The 25,929-nt window shown below is 52.3% G+C and overlaps 2 protein-coding genes across 2 annotated transcripts in view; both read left to right on the forward strand.

Annotated features, from left to right (window-relative positions):
* Positions 1–1,619: 1,619 nt before the first annotated feature.
* Positions 1,620–23,328, forward strand: PNPLA2 (patatin like domain 2, triacylglycerol lipase). The gene is made up of 9 exons (XM_082761331.1): positions 1,620–1,998; positions 11,051–11,283; positions 11,496–11,561; positions 14,069–14,278; positions 15,156–15,216; positions 16,070–16,237; positions 16,653–16,785; positions 17,255–17,377; positions 18,021–23,328. Exons 1-9 carry the CDS (start codon positions 1,812–1,814, stop codon positions 18,277–18,279), a joined length of 1,440 nt encoding a protein of 479 aa, XP_082617457.1. The 5' UTR covers positions 1,620–1,811; the 3' UTR covers positions 18,280–23,328.
* A 229-nt stretch (positions 23,329–23,557) lies between these two features.
* Positions 23,558–25,929, forward strand: part of CRACR2B (calcium release activated channel regulator 2B) — a 41,750-nt gene continuing 39,378 nt past the window's right edge. The window contains exon 1 of the mRNA XM_082761005.1: positions 23,558–24,286. The gene's annotated coding sequence lies outside the window, so the exon portion shown is untranslated. The remainder of the gene's footprint in view (positions 24,287–25,929) is intronic.

Consider the following 25,929-nt stretch of genomic DNA (forward strand, 5'->3'; position numbering starts at 1 on the left):
GCACCTGTACCCAGGAAGCACTCAACAAGAGATTACTGTTCACAAGGCTTATTTCATCAACCTGTTCCAATAGTGCAGCAATAACCTCCTCAGATAGGCAACACTGAGAGGTAACCACTCAAGGCAGAGTGGTGTAAAAAACTAAGAATGAGGCTGCTACTGAAAACTAAAGTGAAACTAACCTCGTTATTGTCACAGCATTGTTTTTGGTTTCCAAACACAGCAGGAACGTTATGTTTCGTGAAATGCTGACAAAAGAGGAAGCAATGTTAGCTCGAGAACAAAGCTGTTCTTGTGGTTGCCAGTGTTAAGGAGGTTTCTGCTAACAAGGTTCAGCTCAGCTTTAACACAGATTTCCTCTAATGTTACAGACCAGTGACTAGTTGTCCAGCTGCACAGTTCTGAAAAGTGCAAGACAATGTTTTCTTTGGATTTCGCTACATGGAAAACGTCTTTCAGCATCCCCAAAGGAACAAGGTGAAAGCACCATGATTGTCTTGATGCTGAGGGGTAAGAAGGGCCTTTAGGAGGGATAAGACTCAGGTGTCCCAAAACTCACCTCTCCAGGTGGAGGACATGAAGGTTGACAAGGGTCATATAAAGATACCCAACGTAAGGGAGGAAGGAAATTGCAAGACTAAGTAGAGGTTTGAGAGGAAGTCAGAGAGGGAGGTTATTGTGTATAAACAGGAAACTTGAGACCTTTGAAAGGCTGCTTCCAGGGGAAGGAAGAGGAGTGGGGGGCCACCTTGATGAAGCTCACTAACACAATTAGTGAAAGTCCTGTGGGGAGGAAGGCTTAGTCTGAGAGCTCTTAAGGACAGGTGTAACCCTGAATGAAGTCCTTCTCTTGATAGAAAATGCCTTTACCCTATATTGGTGCTATTAAGAAGTTATTTATGCTCTTTGTACCTCCAAGCCTCCCTCCTGGTAATAGTTTCCTTACCTAGAGTTGAGCAGCGGCTTCCCTTGCCATGCTGAGCCTCCTGACGTCCCTGTAAACTCTCACGCTTATCTAGTGAGTTGAGTGCCCGCAGCCTGCCCTAGCTGTGACGAGGGGATGGTTCCACCTTCTGAGACCTCTGCTGAGCTGACAGCGCTGCCGTGGGCTGATATAACACAGCCTTGTTCGGAAGCGCTAATAAAAGTTGTGGTTACCTTGGTGAAAGGTAAGTGACTGTGTTTTGGTGAGCTCGGGGCAGGCTCAGGGAGCTGTTAGGAGTGATGTGCTCTGCTGTTGAGATGTGGAAGCCTCCCTGTGGTTCCTGAGCACTCTGTGAAGAGAAAAGCTCAATGTTTACATCTATTAATCACATTTATTGCCTGTATGTTGCTCTGGGGAAGCAAAGCGCCGTGTTGGTGCGACATCCCACGGGCTGGGAGCACAGACCTCCGACACCCAGCACCGAGGCTGGGGCGCTAAACCCTGTCCCCTATGTTCATGGGTGGACCAGAGGAGGCCCAGGGGGCTGAGGGGGACACCCTTCTCGGTGCCCCCGGGCCCGGAGGGGTTCACGGGAGGAAGGGTTGTGAGGCGGAGCCGCCGCCCGCCCTCCCATTGCTGCCCGCGGAGGGGAGGCGGCAGCGCCGCCCCTCAGCCCGGCCCCTCAGCGGGGCGGGCCGCCGGCAAGGGGCGCCCCATAAAACCGCGGCGGCGGCCCCCGGTCGCCCAGTGGCAACCCGGAGGGTCTCGGCAGCCTTTGTCCTTCCCTCATCTCCAGCCTCTCGCCCCCCGGCCCGCCCGCTCGGCGGCGGTGGGGCTGTGAGCGGGTCCCCCCCTCCTTGTCCCATCCCACCCCGTGTCGGAGGCCATGTTCCCCACGGACTCCACCTGGAATATCTCCTTCGCCGGCTGCGGCTTCCTGGGGGTGTACCACGTCGGGGTGGCCAGCTGCCTGCAGGAGCATGCCCCCTTCCTCGTCGCCAACGCCAGGAAGGTCTACGGTGCCTCCGCCGGGGCGCTCACCGCCACCGCCCTCGTCAGCGGCGCCTGCCTGGGTAAGGGGGTCCGGGAGAGGCTTTGGGGGGGATTTGGGGTCGCTGGGGGTGGCCTTGGGGCCCTGCTGGGGCGCCCATGGGTGCAGGGCTGCCTGCGGTGCACCAGCCGGCTGGGACCCTTCAGCCTTCCCTCCCTTCTCCGTCGTCTTTATTATCGTTTTTTTTTTTTTTTTGTGTTGTTTCTGTCTTAGGTCAGCAGCAGGAATGGAGGCAGCGCCCTGCCTTCCTCACAGCACGTGTGGTGCTTTGTTTCCAAGGGGTTTTGCCTCACCACTCGTGCCCTCAGCTCCCTGTGTACAGGAGGTGGAGGCCAAAGGGGTAAAAACGCCTCTCGGAAATGGGTGGCGGGGGTAAAAGCCCCCTCCGAAATGGCCCCCTGTGAGGAAGGCGGTGGGTGCTGCCTACGGGGCAGGTGGCTGCTGATGGTGCTTTGGAGAAGGCTCCCCTCGGTGGGAAAGCAGCTGAGCAGTCCCATGTTCACCCCCCTGGTATAGGGGGAGATCTGTTTTTGGGGTCGGCTGTGTGCAGGCTGGCCTGGTGAGGTGTGGGGTGGAGAGACATTGACCTCTTGCTGCATGGGTGCAGGTTTTTGGGTGCTGTGAGCAGGCAGTGAAGCAGCCGGAGCCACCGTGCAGCGTGTGTGTGCGGGTCGGGGCCGAGCGTCTCCAGGCACTGCATCCCCGAGGCAGCCGTGCTTTATTCTTAGCGCTGTTATTTTCGGAAGAGGGCTATTCCTGGGGCTGCAAGGCACTGGGGAATCTTCTCAGCCTCTGTATGCGCCAGATCTTCAGTTTGCCTCAATGTTATCTACATTCTTCACTTACAGAATAATCTTATTTAAAGTGGGCATCCAGTGTAGGTTCTTCATGCTTAGGGTATGGTTTGGGAACAGCCAGCTGAAGGTGTGTGTGGTGCCTCATGTTGTTTTGCTCGCCTGGCAGCCTAAAAAAGCTGCTGGCTGTCAAGTTCAGCTGGTTTACGTGGGGGGGGTGGGGAAGCCAACAAGCACAGCACAGCTTGTTGCCCTTGGAAGTTTTTATTCTGAGAACAGCAAATACATGCAATGACCTTAAACATGAAATGAGGGATATGATGTGAGGGAATCAGGTGCATCTCTTCAGTCTCAAATAATTTGTCGGTGGGAAGGCTGTTTCTGAAGTGAATATAGGAGCCTGTCCTGGAGCAAAGTGAAACCAGAGCTGTTTACTGCTTGAACTCCTCTCGCCTTGATCTTTCAGGGCACTCCCTGTTCCTTGGGGACAGGTAGGGTTTTGTGATGCAGCGTTCGTGCAGCAAAAGTTATCTGTGTGGTTAGGCTTGAACTTTCCCCCTCCTGAGCATTTCGTTTGCAGGAGCGACCGATGGAGCGGGGCCGCTGCTTGTGGAGCGGCGTGGGGAACTCTCACCAGCTCAGCCTGGCATTTCTGGGCTGTAGTCACACTGCTTTCTTCGGGGACAAGCGAATAGGCCCCCTCTAACCCCTTCTCCTGTAGGGGTCTGTTTGCTGCCAGGCACTTGGCTGCTTTGCTTGCTGTTGCTTGTGCTGAAGAGGTGACTGCACGGCCAGCCTCCGCACTGGGAGCGCCCCGGCTTGCTGTCAGGTGTGGCAGCGCCGTGGGACAGGCTGGCAGCAGCGCCCTAGCCCTTCCCCTGGCCCAGACACCACTGCCGCGTTGAGCAAGGCTCTCATCTTGTCTGCCTTCTTTCTGCTATTTATACATCCGGAGCATCCACATGTCTTGGGTAGGTAAAACAGCAGAAAAGCAGCAGAGCTGACTTGTGAAAGTAAAAGCAGAGGGGGTGCCCAGCTGGGCATGGTATCGCTGCACTTTGTCCCTGTTATAAAGCTCCCTGACAGCTCAGGCCGAGGTCCAGGGGTTGGGATGAGCTCATGGGGAAGAGGTACAGCTGCAGCCTGTGCCGGCCGAGCAGTTCATCCTGGTGCAGGCTGCTGGGGCACCCTGAGGATGTTAGTGCAGCTGGTTTCACTTCATAGCAGCCTGTGAGCATTAAGGCTCATGGCATCCGTTCCCTGTGCTCCCTGCTGCCCTGCCCATCAACTGGGAAGACTGAAGGGCATCTCTGGGTGGGTGGCAAGCACGGGACTCCTGCAGCAGCCTTGCTTGTTTGGCTGAGTGTAGGTAAGGTTAGTGCCTGCCTGCATCTGCTCTTGGTTGTGACCTCTGCGACTCTGCTGTGCAGAGAAGCAGTTCCTGGGCAGGAGCGGAAAAAAATTTTCCTTTGGGTTTTCTTTGGGTTTGAGCCTTTGAGGCCCTGACCAGAGAGAACAGAGCTTCTCCTGGGCTTGGGAGCCTAGGATCCCACTTAAGGTGCGTCCTGCAGCTTTTTTCTTCTTGTTAAGCACTTCACTGCAGGCTGTAGGGATCTCGGATGTGTTCTCCGGGGCTGCAGCTGGGGTGTTGACCCGTGTTTGAAGTGCTCTCTCCAGTTTTGAGGTTCTCTGGCCTGTTGGCATGAAAAAACGCTGCTACTTCTCCATTAGTCACGTGTGGATATCGAGGTGCACTTGCATGTTTACGAGGTGCTTGATCATGCGTGCTACGCTGTTGGAACATGAATCACCTCTTGTCCAGAGGCTTTTCTGCAAAATGGGCTTCTGTGTCAGCTCCAGTGCTGGAGTCTGGCCTGATAGGAAACACCTTCATGTGCCAAGCAGGAGAGAGCTTGGTGCTGGCTTTGCTCTGCCTTATGTGTGCCTCAGCTCCTGTAGCCCTTCCTGAGCTAGGAAATCAACCTAGGGAAGCTTTTCCTAGGTTGATTACAACCATTTATTATTTTTCCCCTTAGTATCTAGCCAGGCGTCTGTCCCAGCCTTGCCCTGTGATGCAGTAATTGTTATTTGAGTCAGGTTTGCTCGCTGCCTGTCACTGTGTGATCCCCAGGAGCAGTGTGGGCTCCCTTTGCACTGGGCAGCGGAGGGGGGAGGAAGGGGTAACCTTTTCCTTTTCCCTTAGAAGTGGAAACCTCTCTCAATGAGCGGCAGAGATGTTGTTAGTGGTGGGCTGCTGAAGTGCAGGTGCGTGCAGGGGCTTAAAGCCTGATGGCAGAGGTTATTTTCTCTGCGTGTGTGGAGCCCAGTGCCAAATCCCAGATTAATAATAAATAAATCAGCTTGGTTTCTATGGAGTCCGCGGGGCACTGCCCGGCTCTGCTGGCCGAGGCGTGAGTCGTGCCGCCCGCTGCAGGGAAGCGCACGTGGTGCTGCCGTGGGAAGGGGTCTGTGGGGCTCGATCCGTGGGGCTCCCCTCTGCTGTGGGAGAAGGGCTGCGTGTGCTGAGCTGCGGCTGAAACGCTGCCCAGAGTGCCTGCAGATAAACTGTTCTTAACTCTGCTAAGCTCGACGTGCTCTGTGCTTGAGGATGGCCGTGCACAAGAGGTAGAGAGATGGCCTTTGGCTTGGCGCTCCTTTCTGGAGCTGGGCATGGCCAAACCTCCTTACAGGGGCTTTGCAGCTGATAATCCTGGCCGGACAGCGGGCTTTGTGCTGCCCTCTGCTGCTTGCCCAGCCTTACAGACCGTGATGCTTCGTGGTGCCACTACGGGCCGGGTCTGCGCTGGTGCCTCCTGCCTGCAAAACCCCCACCAAGCTTCATCAAGTGGACTGAGCAGCTCGTGGTTGGAGTATTTCTCCCGAGAACAAACCTTCCTCTAGATATGATGCGGTCTCAGGATGGATGCTGGGTTTGGAAGCCCAGGATTTAAAGGGCTGAGCGCTGCTTTCACGTGGGACCTGGCAGTGGCTCTGCTGCCACCCCCGTGGGTCATCTCCTCCATCCTGAGACGGGGAGGTGGCAGCTGGGGGTGTAAATGAGTCAAGGAGCGCTTTACATATGCAAATCACAGGAGCTGCTCTTGCTGGCTTATTTGAATGCTGCTGATTCAGGGCTGGGCCGGGTGGGAAAGCTCGTCCTGTGCGGGGTGTGGGCTCGGGTTGTGTCAGGCACGGAGAAAGTCAGAGCCCTGTCGCAGAGCAGGCTGCAGCACAGATGTCTCCGTGTATCCAGCCAGCAGTGCTATGTTGTGGGCCTGCTGAAAACTCTAAGGCACCAAACCAGCCGTTTAGCTCCTCGCCATACTTAGAAATAAAGAAAAGCTTGTGTGTGTGTGAGTGTCAGGGGATGTTGCTGCTCCTCTGGCTGCCTCCCTGCTCCTGTGCCCTCCGCCTCGCTGTGAAGCAGCTCCTGTCCTGCTCGCGTGGCTGCTTCCTCCTAGCACAGTGCCCCTGCCTCCTGAGCTCTGCCTTGGAGCACCTCTCATCCCCGTGGCTCGGAGGGAGCCTGTTCTGCTCCTGCTGGGGCTGGTGGGGTGTGCTCAGCAGGGTGAGGTGACGCCGAATGCGATGGAAGGGCAAAGCGGGCACGGCGAGCGGGGAGGTGCCTGGCGTGGAATGGAGCATTCGCTGGCAGCACAGACGTCAGGAGCAGGGCACGATGCAGGCTCGGGGCCAGGGGTGGACTTCAGAGCTATTCCTTTCATTCCCTGCCAGGGCAGGACGGTGCTCCAGTAGCAGCAGGGCTGTACAGTGAGTACGAGCGAGGAAGGAGCGCGCAATGTGGTGTGTGGGTGCCCCTTGTGCACAGAGTCCTGTTGGGGATGACCCCGGGGGGCTCTGTGCTAGTGGTTGGCACCTGGATGAACAAGGCAAGAGCTGCATGTGGTTCCTGGCCTGCCTGCGTGCCAGGCAGAGCAGAAAGGCAGCTTCACAGTCACGCAGCTGGTTGTCGGTCCTGCCTGCAGGAACAACATGGGCACTGGCTTGCAGGACACCTGCTGCCTGGGGAGGCGTTGCTGTGCCAGCACTGCCCTAATGCCAGTGCAAAGGTTCGGCTGAGGCATAACCAAGGCTGGCAGCTCTTGTGCCTGCTCTCTCAAAGCCTTTTGGCTTGTGCCCTAAGCAAAGTACCCTGCCTCAAATGTCTTGGACTGCCACATTAGGAATAGGGAGGCTTAAGGCTCTGGAGCAGCTGCAGGTGATGGGCCTGGTGAGACGTCCTCCTGCTGCAGGCTGCGTCGGGGCTCTGCAGTGCTGAGCGCCCAGAATCTGGGCCAGCAGCTGGTGGGGGCTGAGCTCGGGCTGCAGGAGCTGGTCCTACTTCAACAGCTGTCTCTTGGTGCCTCCACTTGCCCCACCTGCCAGGTGAGGAGAGGGGCTATTTGCCAGCCTGGAAGGGGCCTGAGGAGTCACTCTGATTTTTTGCTAAAAGATCTTTTTCTCTGCAAGAAAGAAACCACTTCCTCCCCAGCTATTACCTGGAGCTGAGGCAGCTCCTTGTTACCTGATGACAAAACAGTAGGAGAGAAGGAATAACTGATAACTTATAGATCACATAAATGCTCCTCACAACCACAGAAATGAGGGGAGTCCCGAGGAGCAGCCTGTCCTGGTACGTGTTTCTCAGCGTTACCTGCTGACAGGATGATGTGCATGGATGGGAAAAGGCCCAGTGCCACTGGGGATTCCCGTGCTGGCTGCCTTCTCCCAGCCCCGGGCATTTAAAAAGGACTTTTGTGTGTGTTAAATAGTGCCATTTATACAAATTCAGCCACATAAGGCATAGTGGCAGCGGATCTTTCCCAGGCTGAGGTCGGTGCCCCCGAGGGCTGGAGGTGTCCCTGGCTCACCTGCAGGCTGCTATCTGCTGGTCCTCCTGGGGAGCGAATGGGCGCTGAGGAAACGTCCAACAGAGCTCCCTTGGTTAATTATTTTCTAGCTGTCAGCCTGCAGACTTCTCTTTCGATGTCCCTGGTTTACAGCTCAGTGTTTTCAGGCTGGTGAGGGGCTGGGCTGTGATTAGGGCTGTGCCCTCTCCAGGCAGAGGCCGGGCAGGAGAAGCGTGCGCATTGCCCGCTGTCAGCGAGGAGGCAGTGCAGGGGCTGAGCTCGGGAGGAAGGTGAGGCAGCTCTCCGGAAACCTGTGCCCTCACTGGTTGTCTCCCTTGCAGGGCTGTCCCTGTGCCCATCCTGCTGCTGTCTGTGCTGTCCTCTGCCCCCTGCCCGGTCTGGCTGCCTTTCCTTCAGCCCTGCTCCTGTTTCCCCCCCGGGGAGCAGGAATGTCCCTGGCGCAGGGGGTGATCTTTGTGCCCATGTGGAGCTCTTCCAGGGGAGCCGCGGCCCCAGGAGCTGGAATGTCCAGCATGCCCCCTCCCTCCTCGCCCTGCGCTGCTCCTATTTTTGTGCCTGCCTTAAGCTCTTTTTTCCCACTTGAAATACCTCGTGGGTCAGCCGTCCCCTGCCTGGCTGCGGGATGGCTACCGGCGTGGGCAACAGGCGAGCGCCGAGGTGCCCTTGGTGCAGAAGGCAGAGGTCAGGAGGGGCCCGGGGCTGCTTGCCTTCCCCCAGCAGGTGTGCTGAGCACGACCCATGGGAGCAAGAGCTAATTCTTTAAGGAAACCAGGCTCAGCAGGGCAATAAGCTCATGTAAAGCTGGCTTGGCAAAGCTTAAAGATGAACTGGGATCCCGCGGCTGCCTACAGGGCTCTTCCCCCGGGCAGCCATCCTTTGCCTCTCGTGGCTGCTGCAGAGGGATCCCAGGCCCGAGGTGGTCCAGCTGGGCTCCCTTGTGCCTTGTGAAATATTTCTCGTTGATACAGGTTGTTTTTTTTAGAGGGATAATGGTTTAGTGAAGTCTGTACGGGGAGAAGCGTTGGATAAATGGGGTGGTGGGAGAAGAGCTGGTGCCAGCTGTGGGAGGTTGGCAGTGCTCCTTGGGATGTACCCCAAGAGAGGAAAATAAATATTGTGGTTTTCCACGTGACCCTGTGCCCTGAATCATCAGAGCCATCAAAAACAAACTGCTCTGTGGACTGGAGCTGGCACAGGATTACCCCAGCAGGGGCAGGCAGTTGGTGGCTGACTCCTGCAGCCTTTTTCTCTACCACCTCTCGTTCAGCTGCTCCCTCTGGCAGACTCCTTTGATCCCCTCACTACCAGAAAAGCTATTCCAGGAAAACCAGCTCCAGTTCTGTTCACTCTCTCACCTCCCTGTTCTCCTCCCGGACCGATTTCCAGGAGGGCTTGCCATCTGTCCTGGATCTCGCTGTGTAAACCTGACTCCTTTGGCTGAGCCCTCGGCTGGCCTTATTTCCAGGAAAGCCGGCGGTGCTGCAGACCGCCCCGTCCTTCCTCGTCCCGCGGGGCTCCTCTGCGCTCGGTTTCGGTGCAAGCGAGCCAACAAGTCCAACGAGATCAGAGCTGCCCTCAAACTGGAATACCTGGGAAGCAGCTTTTGCACAATCTGTTTATAAGCACACGTTTTAAAAAAAAAAAAAAAAAAAAAATTCAAAAAATGCGATTGCTAATGATCAATAATTGTTGTTTTGTCCCCAGTTCTCCCATGTCCTGCTTGGCTGGGTAATGATGACAGAGAAGCAGCTGCAGCTGAAGTCCCTCCTCAGATGTTGAGGCAGTGTTTCCTGGCATATTTGGGACTTTGTTTTGTTTTCCCTAAACTCCCAGCTCAGATTTTTTGCTCAGACGTTAGTCATAAGCTCCATGTAATTGCGGTTGTCCCCAGTATCGCTGTCACATCTCTGCAGGCCGAGGTGCCAAGTCCAAAGGCAAGTTTCTCTAAGCACCATCCCTGAGCCACCCTCCCCAGCATGGCCCTGCGAGCAGGGTGTCCCCATGGCTCAGCACCCACCCTATTTATTATCGGGGTTTCAGCAAGACCAGCAGCGTGCAGTGGGGTTTCCAGGGCTCGTGTGGCCAAGGTGCTGGAGTGGGATCCAGCCATTTTTGGGCTCTGCGGCGGGTTCTTTGTGTGTATTCCTTCCTCTTGCTAGGCACAAAGGTGTCTTAGGCATGGCGTGCTAATAAGTTGTCATTTTTGGCTGTCGTCCTTCACGTTGGGAAGGATGTTGAACTGCAGCTACTATCTGGAACAGGCTGGGCTCAGTGGCTTACTGCTAATTGAGTAAGTAAGATCAGAGTTAGGCTGCTAAACATTGCTTTAGGAAAGAGCAGAAGACTGGGATTATAGGGCTAAAAATTGCTTCGGAGAGGGGAACTTGGATTTTCTGCTCAGTTGCTACCTCACAGTACCCAAATCCTGACCCCAGAGCCTCTGGTCGTGGTCAAGGGTCTCGTTTGGTGCTCGCTTGAGCTGCTGGTGTCGCTGGCTTTCCTGCGCACACAATCACATTAACAGGCTGCCCTAGTGGAAAACATGCTGCAGGCACACGTGTTGCAAAAGAATGGGATGTGTCAACACCCCCGGTGCGCCAAGGGTGGTGTTTCTCTTATCTCTGTCAACCTGAGCCCAACTCGTTGCCTTCGTTCTGCAGTCACAGGGCTGAGAGGGACAGGGAGCAAACCAGAGGGATTTCAGGTTGGCAGGAACTGACAGCAGCTTTCATCTGTGCCCAAGAATCAACCTGCAGCTTGGGAATAAGATTTAATTTGTGGAAGCGTTGCTGTTTCCCCTCATTTCTTGAATTCCTGCCCGGATACTTTCCTCACCTGTACATTCCCCATGCCTGGGACTGCAGTGACTGGTGCTCGGAGGAGGCACTGCCCTGGGTCTCAGCACGGCTCGGGCTGCATGTGGGAGCAGCAGGCAGGGCAGGGTGTGCAAAGGGCAGCGTGCTGGGCACGCAGGGGTTGGCTGGGGGTGATGTTTTTGTTTTGTTTTCTCCCTTCCCTCCTTTCCCACCGCAAAGCCCTGAGCTCTTGCCAGGCTGGGCTCCGAGTGACCGTGAGCTGACGGGCTTAGCGGCCGTGCAGATGTCCCTGTTGTGCTGAGGGGACGTCTTTTCCCCTCCAAACCCAGCTGGGTCACTGTGTGAAAGTGTCAAGCAGGCATGCTTCTGGGAACCCTTCCATCGGGGCCTGGTTTAGTGCTCTGGAGTCAGACACGGGCGGGATGGACACCAAAGCCTCACTCATCTCGAGCTATATCCACAAGCAGCGAGAAACCTCTGAATAAAGCTCTGCATGAGGTTTTTCTACGCCTTTTTTTTTTTTTTTTTTTTTTTTGTGAAGAAGGCTGGTTTTGCTGGCGTTTCATGGGGCGTTTTTCTTTCTATCATTGCAGGTGAGGCTGGCGCCAGCATCATTCGAGTGTCAAAAGAAGCACGGAAGAGGTTCCTGGGGCCGCTCCACCCATCCTTCAACTTGGTGAAGATCATTCGGATCTGCCTGTCCAAGACCGTGCCGGAGAATGGGCACGAGGTCGCAGCAGGACGTCTGGGGATTTCCCTCACGCGGGTGTCTGATGGAGAAAACGTCATCCTGTCGGACTTCCATTCCAAGGAGGAGCTCATCCAGGTGACTGGAGACTTCTTGCAGAGGGCTGGGCAACAACTGCAAGCTGGTTTGTTTTGCCTTGGACTCCCAATGTCCTTTATTAATGAACTCTGTCCTAACTGAAACCAGGACAGTAATGTAGCTTAATTCTCAGCACGTGCCAGTACAACTCTCGTTCTAACTCGGTAGGCTTTGACACGATCCTTACATGCTGACTCTCTTTTTTTCCCCAGGCCTGTGTTTGCAGCACCTTCATCCCGGTGTACTGTGGGCTGATACCTCCAACCTTGCGTGGAGTGGTAAGGCTCTTAAGACATTTCTTCGTTAAATCATGTACTGATGAATAAGAAGGTAGAAATGCCATACTCAGTTCTGATAGTCCTGTTGCCTGTCTGCTAGCAGGAAATATTGTGAAGAAGCATGAGAAATTCCCAAGTAAACAACTTCAGCAGCAAATAGATCTTCTTTTCCAGTCCTGCAGTTGGCTACAAATGTCCCAAAGGCTTGATGGTTTAACAGGATGGAAATATAGAGCAATCTGGGCGAGTGCTGGTTGACTTAGCAGATGGTTCCCCTGGCTCCTTGTTACAAACCTTTCCAGCACTAAGGCTCCAACCCTGTGTGCATGTGGAAAGAACTTGTGTACAGGGTAGAAATCGTGATTGTAGTCCCTCTTCTGCGTGCCTGATGCTCTTTGCAGAGCTTTGACAAGTGGTGCTGATGCTGGGCCTCTTCTCCGTGACGTTCTTCCTGTCCTTCCTGTGAGAAAAATGTTCTCTGCCTGCAGGAGCTCCTTCTAGCTTCCTGTCCAGGAATGTTCAGAGCAGTTTCTCCCTTTTTCATTCATGTTAAAAGTGAAAGCACTTGAAAGCTGTGAGAGCTGGAGCATCTCTGGGTATGGGAGTCATGGCTGAGGGCCTCGGCTGAGCTCGGACTCCCCTTGTGCTGCGTAGGTTAATGCACACACTGAAAGGCACTTAGTGTAAACTAAATGTTTGTAAGCTAACCAGCTGAAAGGAAGAGCTGCTGTTAACGTCTGCGTGCCTTGGTTTCACACGAGACCTGACCAAGGTGCTTCAGTCTGACAGGGCATCAAGTCTGCTCCCGCTGCTCCCAGTGTCCTGAGAGCGAGGTCGGTTCCGCTCCTGCCCAACATCCAAACAGGCTGCTTTAGTGTTGTGCAAGCGTGTTGGGCAGGGGAATGATCTAGAGGAATGTTCAATGTCCAGCCCTTCAAAGTGACAGAATCAGTGCTGGTTTGGCTTGTGCTCAGCAGCCACGGGCTGGGGTTTCGTCCCGCAGCTGGTGGGAATGTCTCAGCGGCTCTTGCATGAGACTCCATGGTGCTAATCGAGGTGAGCCTGGCTCAGGCAAAATCACAAAACTCCAGACCCGTGTCCAACACCAAGGCTTTTGGAATTTGCAGCTGCCCAACTTCTCATGTTGAGTTTCCTCGTGGGGAAAGGCGGTGGCAGCGGGGGTATGTGTGTGAGGAAATCAGATTTTACCTCTTGCCCAGAAAATAATGATCCTTTCTGACTCCGAAAGGGCGTACGGTGAAGGGAGAGGCTACAGTAGATTGGGTATGAGCTTAGGAAAGGCTTTGAAACGGGGCTGTGTGATTCCTGGCATACCTGTGGTGACTGTATTTGCCACGGGACATGCTGACAGGCCAACTCAGATCGTGAGGACCAGTTTTCAAGGCAGTGCGATTGGGAAAGGTATGATGTCCTTATCCAAATCCTGCCTTCCTCATCTTTTTCCTGTGTTTACTTCTCTGAGCTCTAGCAGCCTCCTGGAGTGGATGATGAAATAAATGGGTGGGAGGGAGAGGAAAAACTAATTCTGTGTTGCTTGGGGGGGTGATGGACCAGAAAGCAGGGTCTGCATTTTTTTCCTTTCTTTCCGTGCAGGCTTTGCTTTGCTAGCTTTGTTGGAGGCTTCTGTCTAGCAGCATGTTGACTCATGCTGCCACTCTCAGGGAAACGTAGGTTTCTGCGTCCTTACCACAAACTAGCTGTTTTGGCTAAGTGGCCAAAACACTCAGATCTGAATCTTCTTCAGACAAAGCAGGTGTCTGGCACCGTGCTGCCTGCTCTGCTCTGTCCTCTTCCACTCTGCATGGCGTGGTCTTTCCTTGCAGGGGGCGTCTGTCTGTCTTGCCTAGCTGTGTCTGGTTGCCCTTCCTGCAAGGGGAATGCCACTGTGTTTATAGTACATACGTACAAAACGTTCTCTGATAAGAGGGTGCCTGTTAGGAGCAAAACCCAAGTCCCTTACACTGTATCACAGCACAGCGAGCCGGTTCCAGATGTGTTGGGATTGCTGCTCAGTTCCTCTGCTAGAAACAAACCAGCTGCTTTCGTTCTTAGTTAACCAGCTTTCTGACGGGGGGGACAGACCTGTGTCTGAGCTATTCATTTTAAAGACGAGTAAAGCAAAGTCTAATGGCAGTGTGACAGCTCAGACCAGTGCGAATTGGCATTGCAGGTAGCTGTTGGTGTGTCATGCTGGATAGCACTGAAGCCCCACAGCAGGTATGCCAGCAGTCACACAAGTGAATTTTGCCTTTCTCCTTGAACTTTAATGACCAAAGCACTCCTTCCTAGGAAGAAAAGCACGTAGCAAATGGTGACTATAAATAACACAGCTGTGCTTTTGCTACTTTCAGCTCCTCTGGCACTGGTGGCTGTTGCCCATTCTTACCTGAAGTTGTTGGCACAGATGTTAATGGGGGCAGCGTTTCTACTTGAAGCCGCTTGATCAATTACAAGAGTGAAGAGTGATTCGCTTCTCTTTATTTCAGAGATACGTTGATGGCGGGATTTCAGACAACTTGCCCCGATATGAGCTGAAGAACACAATCACGGTGTCTCCGTTCTCAGGGGAGAGCGACATCTGCCCTCGGGACAGCTCCACCAACATGCATGAGCTGAGAGTAACCAATACAAGCATCCAGTTCAACCTTCGCAACCTCTACCGCCTCTCGAAGGCCCTGTTTCCTCCGGAGCCACAGGTGAGATTGCTGGCAGTGCCCAAAGCTGGGGACAGTGGATAGATGCTGGCTGACCTCTGCTCTTCATGAGCAGGAGGATTGCAGACGCTTAGTTTTGTATCTCTTGTTTGTCTGTTTTTTCACCTTGACATTTAGCAACCCTGTGAGCTGGCAAACCTTGAGCATCTGCACGAGGTCATGTAGGTGGCTTGGTTTTCTGTTGATACTGTAAGGTTTGGAACTCAGGTGCTAGCAGTTGCTTGGAAAGTATTCCCACATGCCTGTGTGGTATTTGCCAGGAAGCCAGGCTCGCTTCTAAACAAGGGCGTATCAGCCCTCACAACCAATGTGCTCATGATGTTTTTTAAGGTCACACTGGAGCTGCCAGCCTGAAGCCAGTGACTGCCTCCTAAAAAGTGCCAGTGGAGCAGGTGGCACTGCAGACAGCTTTGCATGCTTCTGCTGCTGGGCAAATACAACCTTAGCCCTGGCATTTGAGCATAATAAACATGCATCCGTGTCCTGAATCACTTGGACAAGTTTTCTGCTGCCCCATTCCTAGTCCTGGCTGGCTTTATCTGTAAACACAGCGGCCCTTCCTGGCATCTGCAGGAAGTATTTTGGGCTGCTTATCAGAGTGACTCCCAGAAGGCTGCCCACAGCAGTGTCGGCTCTAGAGGGGCAAATGAAGTAGCTGCCACTCTAAGCCTGTACTAGGGTAGGATTCCAGCTGTCCCTTCCAACGTGAGTTATCTTGTGATTCCCATATCCAAGGCTTCCACATTACGCCTCTTCTGCTCACAACCAGAGTTCTCTAAAGGCAGCATTGAGCTGAGTGCTTGCTCTGCTCAGCCAGGCAGTCTCCAAATGACCTGCTCTTGCCTTCCCCTGCCCACAGGTGCTGCGGGATATGTGCAAGCAGGGCTACCGGGATGCGCTGCACTTCCTGAAGAAGAATGGTAAGGCACTGAGTGTTTGTGGGGCGCACTGACCTGCTTCTCTGCCAGGCTTGGTGGTGTGGCTTTGAGGCCAGTTACTGCATGTATAAAATGTGGGAGGGTAGAACCGATCAAGGTGCATGCCTTGGATACCAGCGTATAGGATTTGGGATTTCTATCTGTACGTATATTTTAGCACTGCGGGAAGTAGAGTTGGAGTGGACACCTTCTCAGTGCAATGCAGTTGAAATCACACAGTGTGTGCTCAGCACTAGAGCAGTTGTTGGGCACCAGTGCCATTTGGAGCTTCAGCAGGTACCCTGCACCCTCTCATGTGCAGCCAGGCTATGTGTAAGGAGGCAGAGCATGCTCTCAGCAGTCTCTGGAGCCTGGCAGTTTGACACTGCTCTTAAACCTTCTGATACATGAACCCCAGACTTCCGTATCTCCTTGACCTCCTGTTGCTGTCTGTGTGTGTGTTTGATGCCACCTAGTGTCAATTTCCAGCAGACCGAGCACGGTTTGCTTTGTGGTGCATACCTTATGGGATAAGAACAGTCACGCAGCTCTGGATTAAGCTGCAGGAGGGAAATTGAAATTGGTTACTGGCAGAGTATATAGCAACAAACCCCTGTGAAACAGCACCCTGCAGTATGTAGAGGTGAAACATTAGATTTTCTGGTGGGGAAAGAGAAGATGGCTTAAAGCAGCTGGTTATTAACTCGTTGTGGTTAGCATTACAACAGATACAAGCTAAAGAGGCTCGATGTAATGTCTGTCTGGGTGGTGAGTGAAGTGAAGATGAACATTTAAGGGCCAGGCAAGGAAGGGCAGCTATTTTTTATCATCCTTCTAATATGACTTCTCTTCTCAGGTCTCCTTAATCGCCCGAGTCCTACCCGTCCTCTCCTTGCCATAGAAGCTCCCCCAGGAGAGAAGAAAGAGGAAGAAACAGAAGCTGAGGACCAGTCAGAGGACAATACAGCTCTTGCTGTTGTTGAAGACCACATCTTTGAACACCTGCCTCCCAGACTGAACCAAGGTATGATCCAAAGGAAGAAAGCCCTGGCAATCTTCCTGTACTGCCTGGTCCCTGTCAGAGGATCGCTTGGATGTAGGGTATTGCTTGTGGTGGTTGTTTTGCTGCACTCAGGGATTGAAATGGTCCACACAGGTGCTTAGCTGTAGTTGGGACCCCTTAGATAAAGGTGCGGAGGCTGAACTGGGAGAGGATTCTTATTTGACTCTTCTGCATGGTAGCACAAGGACAGGATCTTGATGCTTGTTCCTTTGATAACCTGATAAAATTAAAAATTGCTGTGCTCGGGGAATTGCTATCCTGAGTGAGACTTCCTTGAAGTGGGAGGTGGGGAGAGAGGTTGGGTAACTTATGGGATATGGCAAGGAAAGGGATAATCCCACTGCAGGGATTCAGCTGTGTCCTCTTCTGTCTTCAGCTCTTCTGGAAGCTTGTGCAGAAAGAAGAGGTCTCCTGACTGGCATCACCAACATGCTGCCTATACGTGTGGCCACAGCGATGATGGTCCCCTACATGCTGCCCCTGGAGTCTGCAGTTTCCTTCACTGTCAGGTATGCTTCAGCTGTTTCCTCCAGTGGTTTTCTTCCCCGTGCAGCCAGCTGTTTGTGGGAATCTCGTGAGAGGTGTCTCTCCTCTGGAGTGAGAGCAGTTCCAGTCACTTTCAGCCCTAAACTTCCACAGTTGGGAAGGCAAGTCCATCAGACGTGTTCTTAGTACAAAGTACTCTATAAAAGGTCTCTGGAAGGAGATTGTGATAGGAAGGCTTGAGAGAAAAACGTTTTCCAAGTCTGATAATGAATGGGAAATACAGAAAGAGCAGATTCAAAACTTAAAGAGTAAATCCTGGGCTGTTCTCATCCTTCACAGCTTCTCCCCCTAAATTCTCTGAATGGTTGTGTGAATGGCTCGTATTGCAGTTGTCACTAAAAAACAAATAACTGTTCATAGGAGGCAAAACTGTTTCTTTCTGTCCTATCCTTTGTGCGAGCTGAACTTAGGTTTGTCTCCTGTCTCTTCCAGGTTGCTGGAATGGCTTCCAGATATCCCTGAGGATATTAGATGGATGAGGGAGCAGATGACTGAAATCTGCAACTATCTTGTGAAGAAAGCCAAGAAGAAACTGGGCAGTCACCTTTCAGCCAGGTATGGCTGCTTTCTCCACAGCCCTGTTTGGGAGGAGTACTGTTTCTCTTTCCTACTTCTGAAAGGTGGCATCTTCTCCCTTGGAGCAGAGCAGCTCAGATTAACCAGAAGGATTTGCTGCCTAACTTCAAACACAAATCTGCTCCACAGTCTCTTGGTTTCTTTAACTGTGGGATAGATGCAGTGTGTGGTCTGCTTCTTCCCATTACAGGGCAGCCCCTGTGATGAAGCTGTTATTGCAATAGGTTAAAAGATGGAGGTCTAAGTAAAATGATATGCTAGCTTATTCCATTTTCCCTTTGTAGAAGACAGGTGCTTGTCTGTGTGGCATTTGCCAGCCCAAGGTTCCCTAAAAGTTCCTTCATAGGGGTTCTTGAGTTCAAATTACTTTTTTCTTTGGGTGAGAATAGGAAACTGTATTACAGCTGTGGGCAGAGGGTCCCAGCTGTGGTTCAGGTGATGGTATGAGGTGGTGATTCTTTCCACGAGAGCTCATGGTCTGTATAAACAGGAGGTGTGAGCAGGGGGACTGTGACTGCAGCCAGTTAGTGGCAGAACCAAAACAGCTCTGCAGTTCTGGAGCTCTGCTCTGGTGACTGCACCAGGCATCCCACATCCTGACCCTCTGCGTTCTGTCTTTCAGGCTTTACTTCGAGCTTGGAGGGCCCCAGAGTCTGCCAATTCCTTCAGCACCTGCCTGTGGCGAAGCAATGCCCATGTGGATGAGAAGCAACCGTTCCCTGTCCGATGTCATGCTGAAGTGGGAGGAGTACCAGCGCCAGCTCATGCTGGGCTTACTCTGCATCAACGTGGACATGCAGGCCTCCCTCTTCCCTCGGGAAGGGTTTCAGATAAAATTCCCACCTCTAGACTGTGCGAAAGAGTGCCTGCCGCTCTTCTGAGCCTGCTGCCCTGCGGGGATGGGGGTGGGTGGGAAGGGAAGCACATGTAGGGTGGGACCAGTCTCATCCCTTGGCAGCAGGCTGCCCTGTGCTCATGAATATGCTGCAAAGGGGGTTTCCCCGGGATGGAGACTGGTGGAATTGACTGTAGCCATTTGTTGCCCCCTGGGCCAGGCAGGAGATCTCTGTGTTCGAGGATGCAGAGGTGGATTCCTTGCTCTAGACTTGTGCTGAGGCCTGGCCATTGCCCGTGGCCGTGCTGACGCTGGCCCAGCTGGGCTATCCCAAATAATGCACTTTGAATTGCCGTTGGCTTTTTACCGCCAAATAATCAGGACGTAGATGACGCTCTCGAGTTCACATAGCTTTTAGTTTGGATTTTTAGAGCATATTGGTCTGCTTTTCTTGACTTGTCTGACTTACCTTAGCTCTTTGTGCTGCTGGAAGATGAGGTAGCCTCTTGCCAAAACAGTTTTTCTTAGGGCTTCCAAATCTCTTCTTGACTTTATTCTTTGCTGAAGCCAGATCCTTCTGTCCCTTAACTGCATCCCCACTGGAAGCCAGAGCTGGCCCTGCTGCAGACTGCACTGTGACTGCAGAAACATAGAACACGTGTATTCACCCTGATTTGTATTACCATTTACTCTCCCTATATGATTTCCAACCTGATAGAACTTCTGCAGCTTGAATTTGAAGTATTAAATGTCACTGAGCTTATTTGGAAGAAGTAATTTAGACTGAGATTTTTTTTTTCTCCATGGAGGTTGAGGCCCAATTCCTGTCACTGAATGGAATTAGTGTGGGATCATGCTGGAAAAGCTCAGTCTGACTGTCTCAGGATTAGTTTAGCAGCTGACACCAGGGAAGGAATGTGAAGTGTTTGTAGGAAGGTGAGATGGTGTGCGTCATGTTATCTTCGAGAGGTTTGTGGTGGAGTGTTGCAGCAAGCGTTGGGTAAGTGGCCACCTTTGACAGGGGTTGGGCTTCACCCCTGAAGGGACCATACAACTGAAGGATATTCCAAGTGGGTGCCACGTAAGGGATCTCCTGCCAAGCTGGGGCTTGACCCTGAGGATTCGGGGTGAGAAGGATGTAGGCTTGCAGTTACATCAGCCTTGCAGTTTGCCTGTCTTGCATTGTGGCTCACCGGCTATGCAGCTGGCAATAGCAGGAGCGCAAGAAGCAAAGTGAAATCAGGAGTGCTGGTGCATGTTCAGCCCTCTTGGAACTGGTTGCACTTGTCTTGTCCCTTAAAAGACCAGAACTAGTGGATGTACAGCAGGGCAAGACTCTGCCTTGCACAGTTCTGTCTTCTCAGTGATGGTCTAGTTGTGACTTGCTGTGCAGAAATGCTCTCTGCTCTTCCCAGGGTGAGATATGGCTTCCTGTGGGGATTGCATGTACTTCAGCTGAAGTCATTATGACACAAAACCAGCTCCTGGTAGCTTTTTCTGCAGTGTCTTGCTGCACGAGGCGTCTTCTACCTCTCCTAGCACAAACAGTATGCAAACTGGCCAAAGCTAACTTAGGTTCTCCTTCCTGGGGAGCAGGCAGGGTGTCTGAGGCAGGTACATAGCCTGTGTGCAGAGTAGTCATTTATAACACTCTCATTTCTCCCTTTGATGTGAAAAGGGAAAATATCCTCAGAAACTCTACTAATAGCTGGAGAAAGTAGTGAATCTACTCGATTGCATCTTCCTGAGCAGTGTGGGTGAGGTGGTGGGTGCTGTCTCCTACCAGCACAGCTGTGCACTGGGTGTGGGTTTGAGTGCTTGTAGCGGAGGCTGATAAGCATCAGGGCTCTCCCGCAGGGGCCACTGCAAGCTGGGAGGCAATAAATAGACTGGGCGGCTGCGGTGCTGACCGACTGTCTGTGAGACACCAGTGCAAAGACGAATTTGTGACTCAGAGTGTCACCCCACTGTCCTTCCTGGACGTAACCTACCTATGTAAAACAAGGGCCTGCATAGCTCATGCAACAGGCCTGCACTTAGAGTCAGATTTATTCTTAAGCTTCACGTAGTTAAGGCAACTGGGGAACAGGAGTCACCGTGGGGGGAGAGGTAAAGAAAATAGGATTCTGAAACCAAAATGGGAATGCTGGGTTACAAAGCAAATCAGTCTTGTTATTTCCTAAAGCTTGTGGGAAAAGCTGAACTGCCAGATGAACATAACTGCAGTGGAGGTGAACCAGCAACAAACTGCTGTCAGTTTGTGAGAGAAGGATAAATGTGAGAGTTGGCATAAAGAAAAGGGGGTTATCTTGTGGCATGCTGTGAGGGCTCCTTTTCTGCTGCTGCTCTGGGCTACCTTCTTAGTTTGTTGAATGCCTGTCTCTTGTTCCTAATGCACACAGAGCAATTAGCAAGAACACATAGATGTTTAGTGGCGTGAAATTAAAATAGTTCATCCAGGAGCAAAATGTCTGCAAGGGGCAAAGCCAGATAAGAAAATTGTGTCTAGAAGCTGCTGCCCTCTTGACTCTGCCTGGTTTGTGTTAACGTATGGGTGGGGAAAATGATGTAACTATTTTTATTTTTCTTATTCCTTCTTCCTGGACTGGCAAAACCACTGTATGATTATGTAAACCACTAAACTGTGAACCAAATTCTCTTGGCAGTAGCGTGTGCTAAGAAATTGCAGCTTGGCACCCTCTTTCCCTGGATCTCCTCAGCTTTCCTCTTGCATATCAGAACCAGCCCAGCTGGTGGCCCTGTCTTCCAGCACTCTGATCCAGGAGGCTTGTTGGTTCTGGTCCACGCCTTTCAACCTGCTGTGGCTGGTAAAAGGCCAGAACTTCATTCTGGTTCACCTCATCTGTCGTTACTTCATTATATTAACCTCTCAAAGAGAAGCTCGTGTGCACTGCTGACTTTAACCACAAACCAAAGCCTGGCTTTAATTGTAAAGGTCTAACTCTTCAGGGAGGAAAATCCTGCTTTCCCTATGCTAATTTGCAGGATGTGAACGGATACTTGGGAAAGTACCACTCTGTATTAACCCTCTTTTTGCCTCTATTCACCAAGTGATGCAGTGGCTGTTGTGCGATAGCTTGTTGGCTTTAGAGATTTAAGCTTTGATAAAGAAAAGGCAGATCTGTCAAAAATAAATACCCCGTACTACCCTCCTCTTCCTTAAGAGAAGTTTCAAGCATTTGCTTGAAATTCTTGCTGCTCATGCTGCAGATTGCTAAGGATGCAGAAGTTAGGAAAGGTCTTCTAGCTAGCTGATATAGAAAAAGGGCTGTGGCTGCTTCTGGAGATTAGCATTTTGTTATCCAGTGCTGCCTTGTCTAGACCAGACCCCGCTTTGAAATAGCTGGAAGCCTCTTGCTAGGCTCTGTATTGGACCTGGAGGTGTTTATTGTGATACTGCTAACTTGAATTCTTCAAGCATTTGTTCTTTGTATACCTCATGGCATGTGTTATCTTCAGGTGAGCAGATGCTGATTAACCTGCACTCATCAAGTTCCTCTGAACAAGGCAGGATCACCTGCAGCAGTCAGTCCTTCAGCAGAATGTGTGGCAGGGAAGCCCAGCAGGTGGTGGCCAGGGCCTGTGCTCTCCTGTACGTGGTATTTGAGAGGTCAGGTTCCTTGACCAAAAGTTCATCTTGCAGCCCACATCTGAAATCCGTGTAACATTCACTTGAACTCTGCAAGAGTCTCAACCCTTGCAGTTTCCACTGGTTTGCATAAAGGGTCTGTGCATTCAGGAATCCACTTTCTTTTTCTCCTTCCTGTGACATGGTTACTACTTGCTGATTTTAACAAAGCTAACAGTGAACTTCTCGTGCATCTAACCAGTCCCTAACCTATACAACAGCGTAGTTGTTTGATGTTGTGCACAACAGTGTGTATCTATGGCATGCTCTGTAAGCCACCACGCATGTGTGGTATGTTGGGTTTGGTTTGCTGCCTGACCTACTCTTAATAGTTCAGCAAACTGACTTTTCAAGAGGTAGGAGGAAATATTTCTGACCACAGTCTGTAGGACCTAGGAGTTGGTTTCTCATGACTTCCTGGGGGGACTGTACCTGCAGCACTCAGACCACGAGAATAAAAGAATTGTGCTGTCTGCCCCAAGTGCTTGCATATCCGCTACTGTTTTGTCCACTTTCTTAAAATTAATCTAGTAATCCATTTTCCAAACTTTCACTCCTTCCCTTGAGAGAAGAGCTCTCACTATCACCAAAGTGGTTGGGGGAGAAGTATTTGCAACTCCCTGTGTGTATCTGCTTTCCTTAGGGGTCCATTTCTGCTAAATTCCTGGTGGAGGTGGTGGGTTGCCAAAGTTAAGGGGTCTTGCCAACAGTTCTCTCAAGCTGTTTCCCTCTTCCCCTTAAACTGACGAGAGAATGGACCATCGCACCTGGCTGCCAGGTCAGCCAGTCAGTTTGTGCCAAACTCACCTTGTGCCTTCACAGGGGGCTCTGGCCTGCCTGCCCTCTGTGTCCCTGCGGTGTCTGCCTTTCTGAATGCAGCAGTACTCGTGCCCTTTCCTTCTCCTCTTTCCCCTTGCCCCTCTGTGGGACATCGTTCCCAATCCGTGGGTGGCTCCACTAGGATGGTTGCTAACTGCATCCATCCTCCTGTGTGGATCCATCTCAGCCCCCCTGCAAAAGGAGGGGGAACCTGTAGTTCCAAGCAGAAGACAAGCAATGTAACTTTGAAATAAACACATTTTAATTAGGGGGCTTTCTCTTGCTCTGGGGAGCAGCATCTTAAAGCAGATTTTTGAGCTAAATTTATCCTGGGATTCTGCTGTTGCCGTAGAGTTGGAGAAGACCCTTAAGAGCACAACGCACGTGGAAATCCTGTGGAAATTACTCATGTCAGAGCAGCAACTTGACCAGCAATAGTATATGCAAGTGATGTTATTTACATAGCAATGTCTTTAGTGCTCACAGTCACTTTAAAAGTTCAGTATTAAATTGTTGATGCTTTTTTTTTCCTCCTGTTTCCCCTTTTCTAATGTTTTGCTGAAGAAAATGTAACTATTTATTTTGGCAGAAATATATCTTCTAATAAAAACTTTCTCAATATACTCACCTGGCTGTGGGTGGTTGCTTGCCTTGCTCTTTAAAGACTTATTAAAAGTTTTGGAGGCGCTGTACTATGTGGATCTGCTTTGCTGGGCCCTATTCTCTAAATAGTCTAAAATATGTGTCAGCATGTGATGATGGGGGAGGATTGCTCTAGAGGTGAAAAACTGAGTGCTGTGCCCAGTTCTGCCCCCCATTAATCAGCTTCAGCGGTTCTGGGTAGCTCCTGGCTCCCAAGATGGGTTAAGCACCATCCTAGGGGAGCTACAGGTGTGCAAGGAGGCCTTGCACAGGTCTAAACTGCAAAATTCTCCCTCGAGGAACTGACCCTCACGTCTGTTTTCCCCATGGTGGCAGTGAATGCTTCGAGCAGCGGCTGTTACGTACCCAGCTGGGGGAGAGCCAAGGGCTGGAGCACTGAGCTGTGATCTGCCCGGGGTCGTGCCCAGCTGGGGCCGGCAGAGGCTGACCCATTTGGTGTTGGGGCAAGCCAGGGGCTCGCTCTCCTCGCTGTGAGCCCACAAGCTCTGTGTGCATCGCTGCTCGGCTTGGGCTGCAGCCGCTGAGGCGGACCAAAACCCACATGGGGTGGTTTTTTGCTGCTGCAGGTGCCTGCTGGGGCTGCAGGGCTCGCCCTCTGTATCTTTCCCAGCCTTCTGAGCGGAACTTCAACTCTCCTAATTACCAGCACAGCGTGCAGCTGACGAAGCAAGCGGCGGTCTCGCCTTCAGTGGCGGCAGAACGGAGCGCCACAACCCGCTGCCCTGAGCCTGCCAAGTTTTTATTTCTCCACCAGCCGGCTCGGGCCCCGGCGGGGGAGCGCCTGAAGGCGGCGAGCCCCGGCCCCACCTCGCCCCCCGGGGCAGCCCCAGTGCCTCGGCTGCGGGCCCCCAGCGCTGCCCTGGGCTCCCTTCTCCCCGGGCAGAGCCGCAGGTGCCCGCTGCGCTCCCCTTTGCCGGACCCGGTAAGCGGCGAGGCGCGGGGGGCTTGGCGGGGCGGGCAGCGCCGGCCGGAGCTCCGAGCCGGGGAGGGGGGCTCTGTGGGGCCGGGAGGGGGTGAACGGGAACGGGTCCTCCATGGAGCCGCCCGGGAGCTGCCGGTGCCCGCCCCGAGCCGGGCCGGCCGCCCCCCTCCCCGCCCGCCATTTTGCCCCCTCCGGCAGGTTGACCTGGCGGCCCTGCGTGCTGCCCTCCCCTCTTCGTGGTGCTGTCCCCGCTCCGTGCTGTCCCCTCGCCACGCTGTCCTCCCTACCTGCACAGCCCGGCTCTGCTCCTTCGCAGGAGCTCCCCGGCTCTGCGGTGCGTTTGTTGAGGAGGCAGCAAGGAGAGGGGAGCTGCGAGCCGAGGGCTTGCTGCCTGCTGCGAATGTCCCTGTGTGCTCAGAGCTCCATATCCGCCTCTTCCCCAGCTGTCGGGAGTCTCTCGCTAGTGAAAGATGGGGATGGATTCGCATTCCTTCACGAAACCTCCTCCCTGACCAAATGCTGCTTCTGAAGGTATAGCTGCAGCCGTGGCTGGGCAATGGGGAGCACGGTCCTGGTGCCTCTGGGCTCGGGAGCTGCTCCCCCTTTGCCTTCTCCCCCCTCTGTTGCTCTGTAGCCTGCAGGCTCCTTAGAAATTAGGAGCTTACAGCCCAGGGACCTTGGTCTTGTATGCAAGTGACTGAACTGAATGAAGATCTTTTATTTTCTCTCTCTCTCTTTTTTTTTTTTTTTTTTTTTTCCATCACCCTCTGTTCTTTCTTGCCCAGATCCAGGTGCAGATGACACTGGGCCTCTGTGGCTCTTGTGCAGCAGGGATGCCAAGAGTCTCTCTAGCAACTACATTAGTGCTTCTCCTTCCCTTTTGAAGAGATTCCAGAGCTTTCCCTCCCAAAAGGGAAAGCCTTACCTTCAGACTGCAACATCTTTCTCTTTAACGTCCCGTGAGCATGGGCTGCACTTCGGTGAACTTGTGTATGAAACCTCAGATCCTTCCTGTAGGACTTCCTGAAACAGCAAGGGGAAAAAGAGGCCAGTGATTGCCTGCCTCAGATAGAGAGAAATGGCTATGCTCAGGAATGTCCTGAGGAGACATGATAATCAAAATACAATTTCCTTGTTTAAACGTGACCTACTAAATCCGTACTTATTCTGAGGGAGACGGTGGTTGTTGGGACTCTCGGAAAACTGGTAGCTTCTAGGCTTGCTTTATCCAGGTTCAGGAGCAATTCTAACCTTACTTTTCATGTTCTCAAGCTATATTTATTTATGAGGATTATATAAGCAGGTATATACATACAAACATGCATATTCACCTGCCGAGAGCTATGGGAATCCCTGTGCTAGATCAGAGAGGGGTATCATTCTTCAGGGTATCATTCTTTTTGTCTTTCTGCTGACAGTGGCAAGCTAAGCTGGGTACCAGAAAGTGTCTGGAAAGTCTGCTTGCCTGTTTTGTTTGTCCTTATCAAATAGGACAACCCCCAGTCCCAATTCGGTGCATATAATGAATCAAGACTTTCATCTACTGGTCTGAAAGTTGTATTGCAGATGAGGGCTCTGTGTGTGGTTGTCTTCAGCAGTCTGTAGGCATCGATGGGGTCTGCTGTTACTTGTGACTTTGCTAG

This window comes from Aythya marila, assembly GCF_965140915.1.
Source record: "Aythya marila genome assembly, chromosome: 5".
NCBI lineage: Eukaryota > Metazoa > Chordata > Aves > Anseriformes > Anatidae > Aythya > Aythya marila.

Coding starts and splice junctions, on each gene's coding strand:
- PNPLA2 (XM_082761331.1), top strand. CDS start 1,812: ATGTTCCCCACGGACTCCACCTGGAATATCTCCTTCGCCGGCTGCGGC. Junction 1,999..11,050: donor CGTCAGCGGCGCCTGCCTGG/GTAAGGGGGTCC, acceptor CTATCATTGCAG/GTGAGGCTGGCGCCAGCATC. Junction 17,378..18,020: donor GGCAGTCACCTTTCAGCCAG/GTATGGCTGCTT, acceptor TCTGTCTTTCAG/GCTTTACTTCGAGCTTGGAG.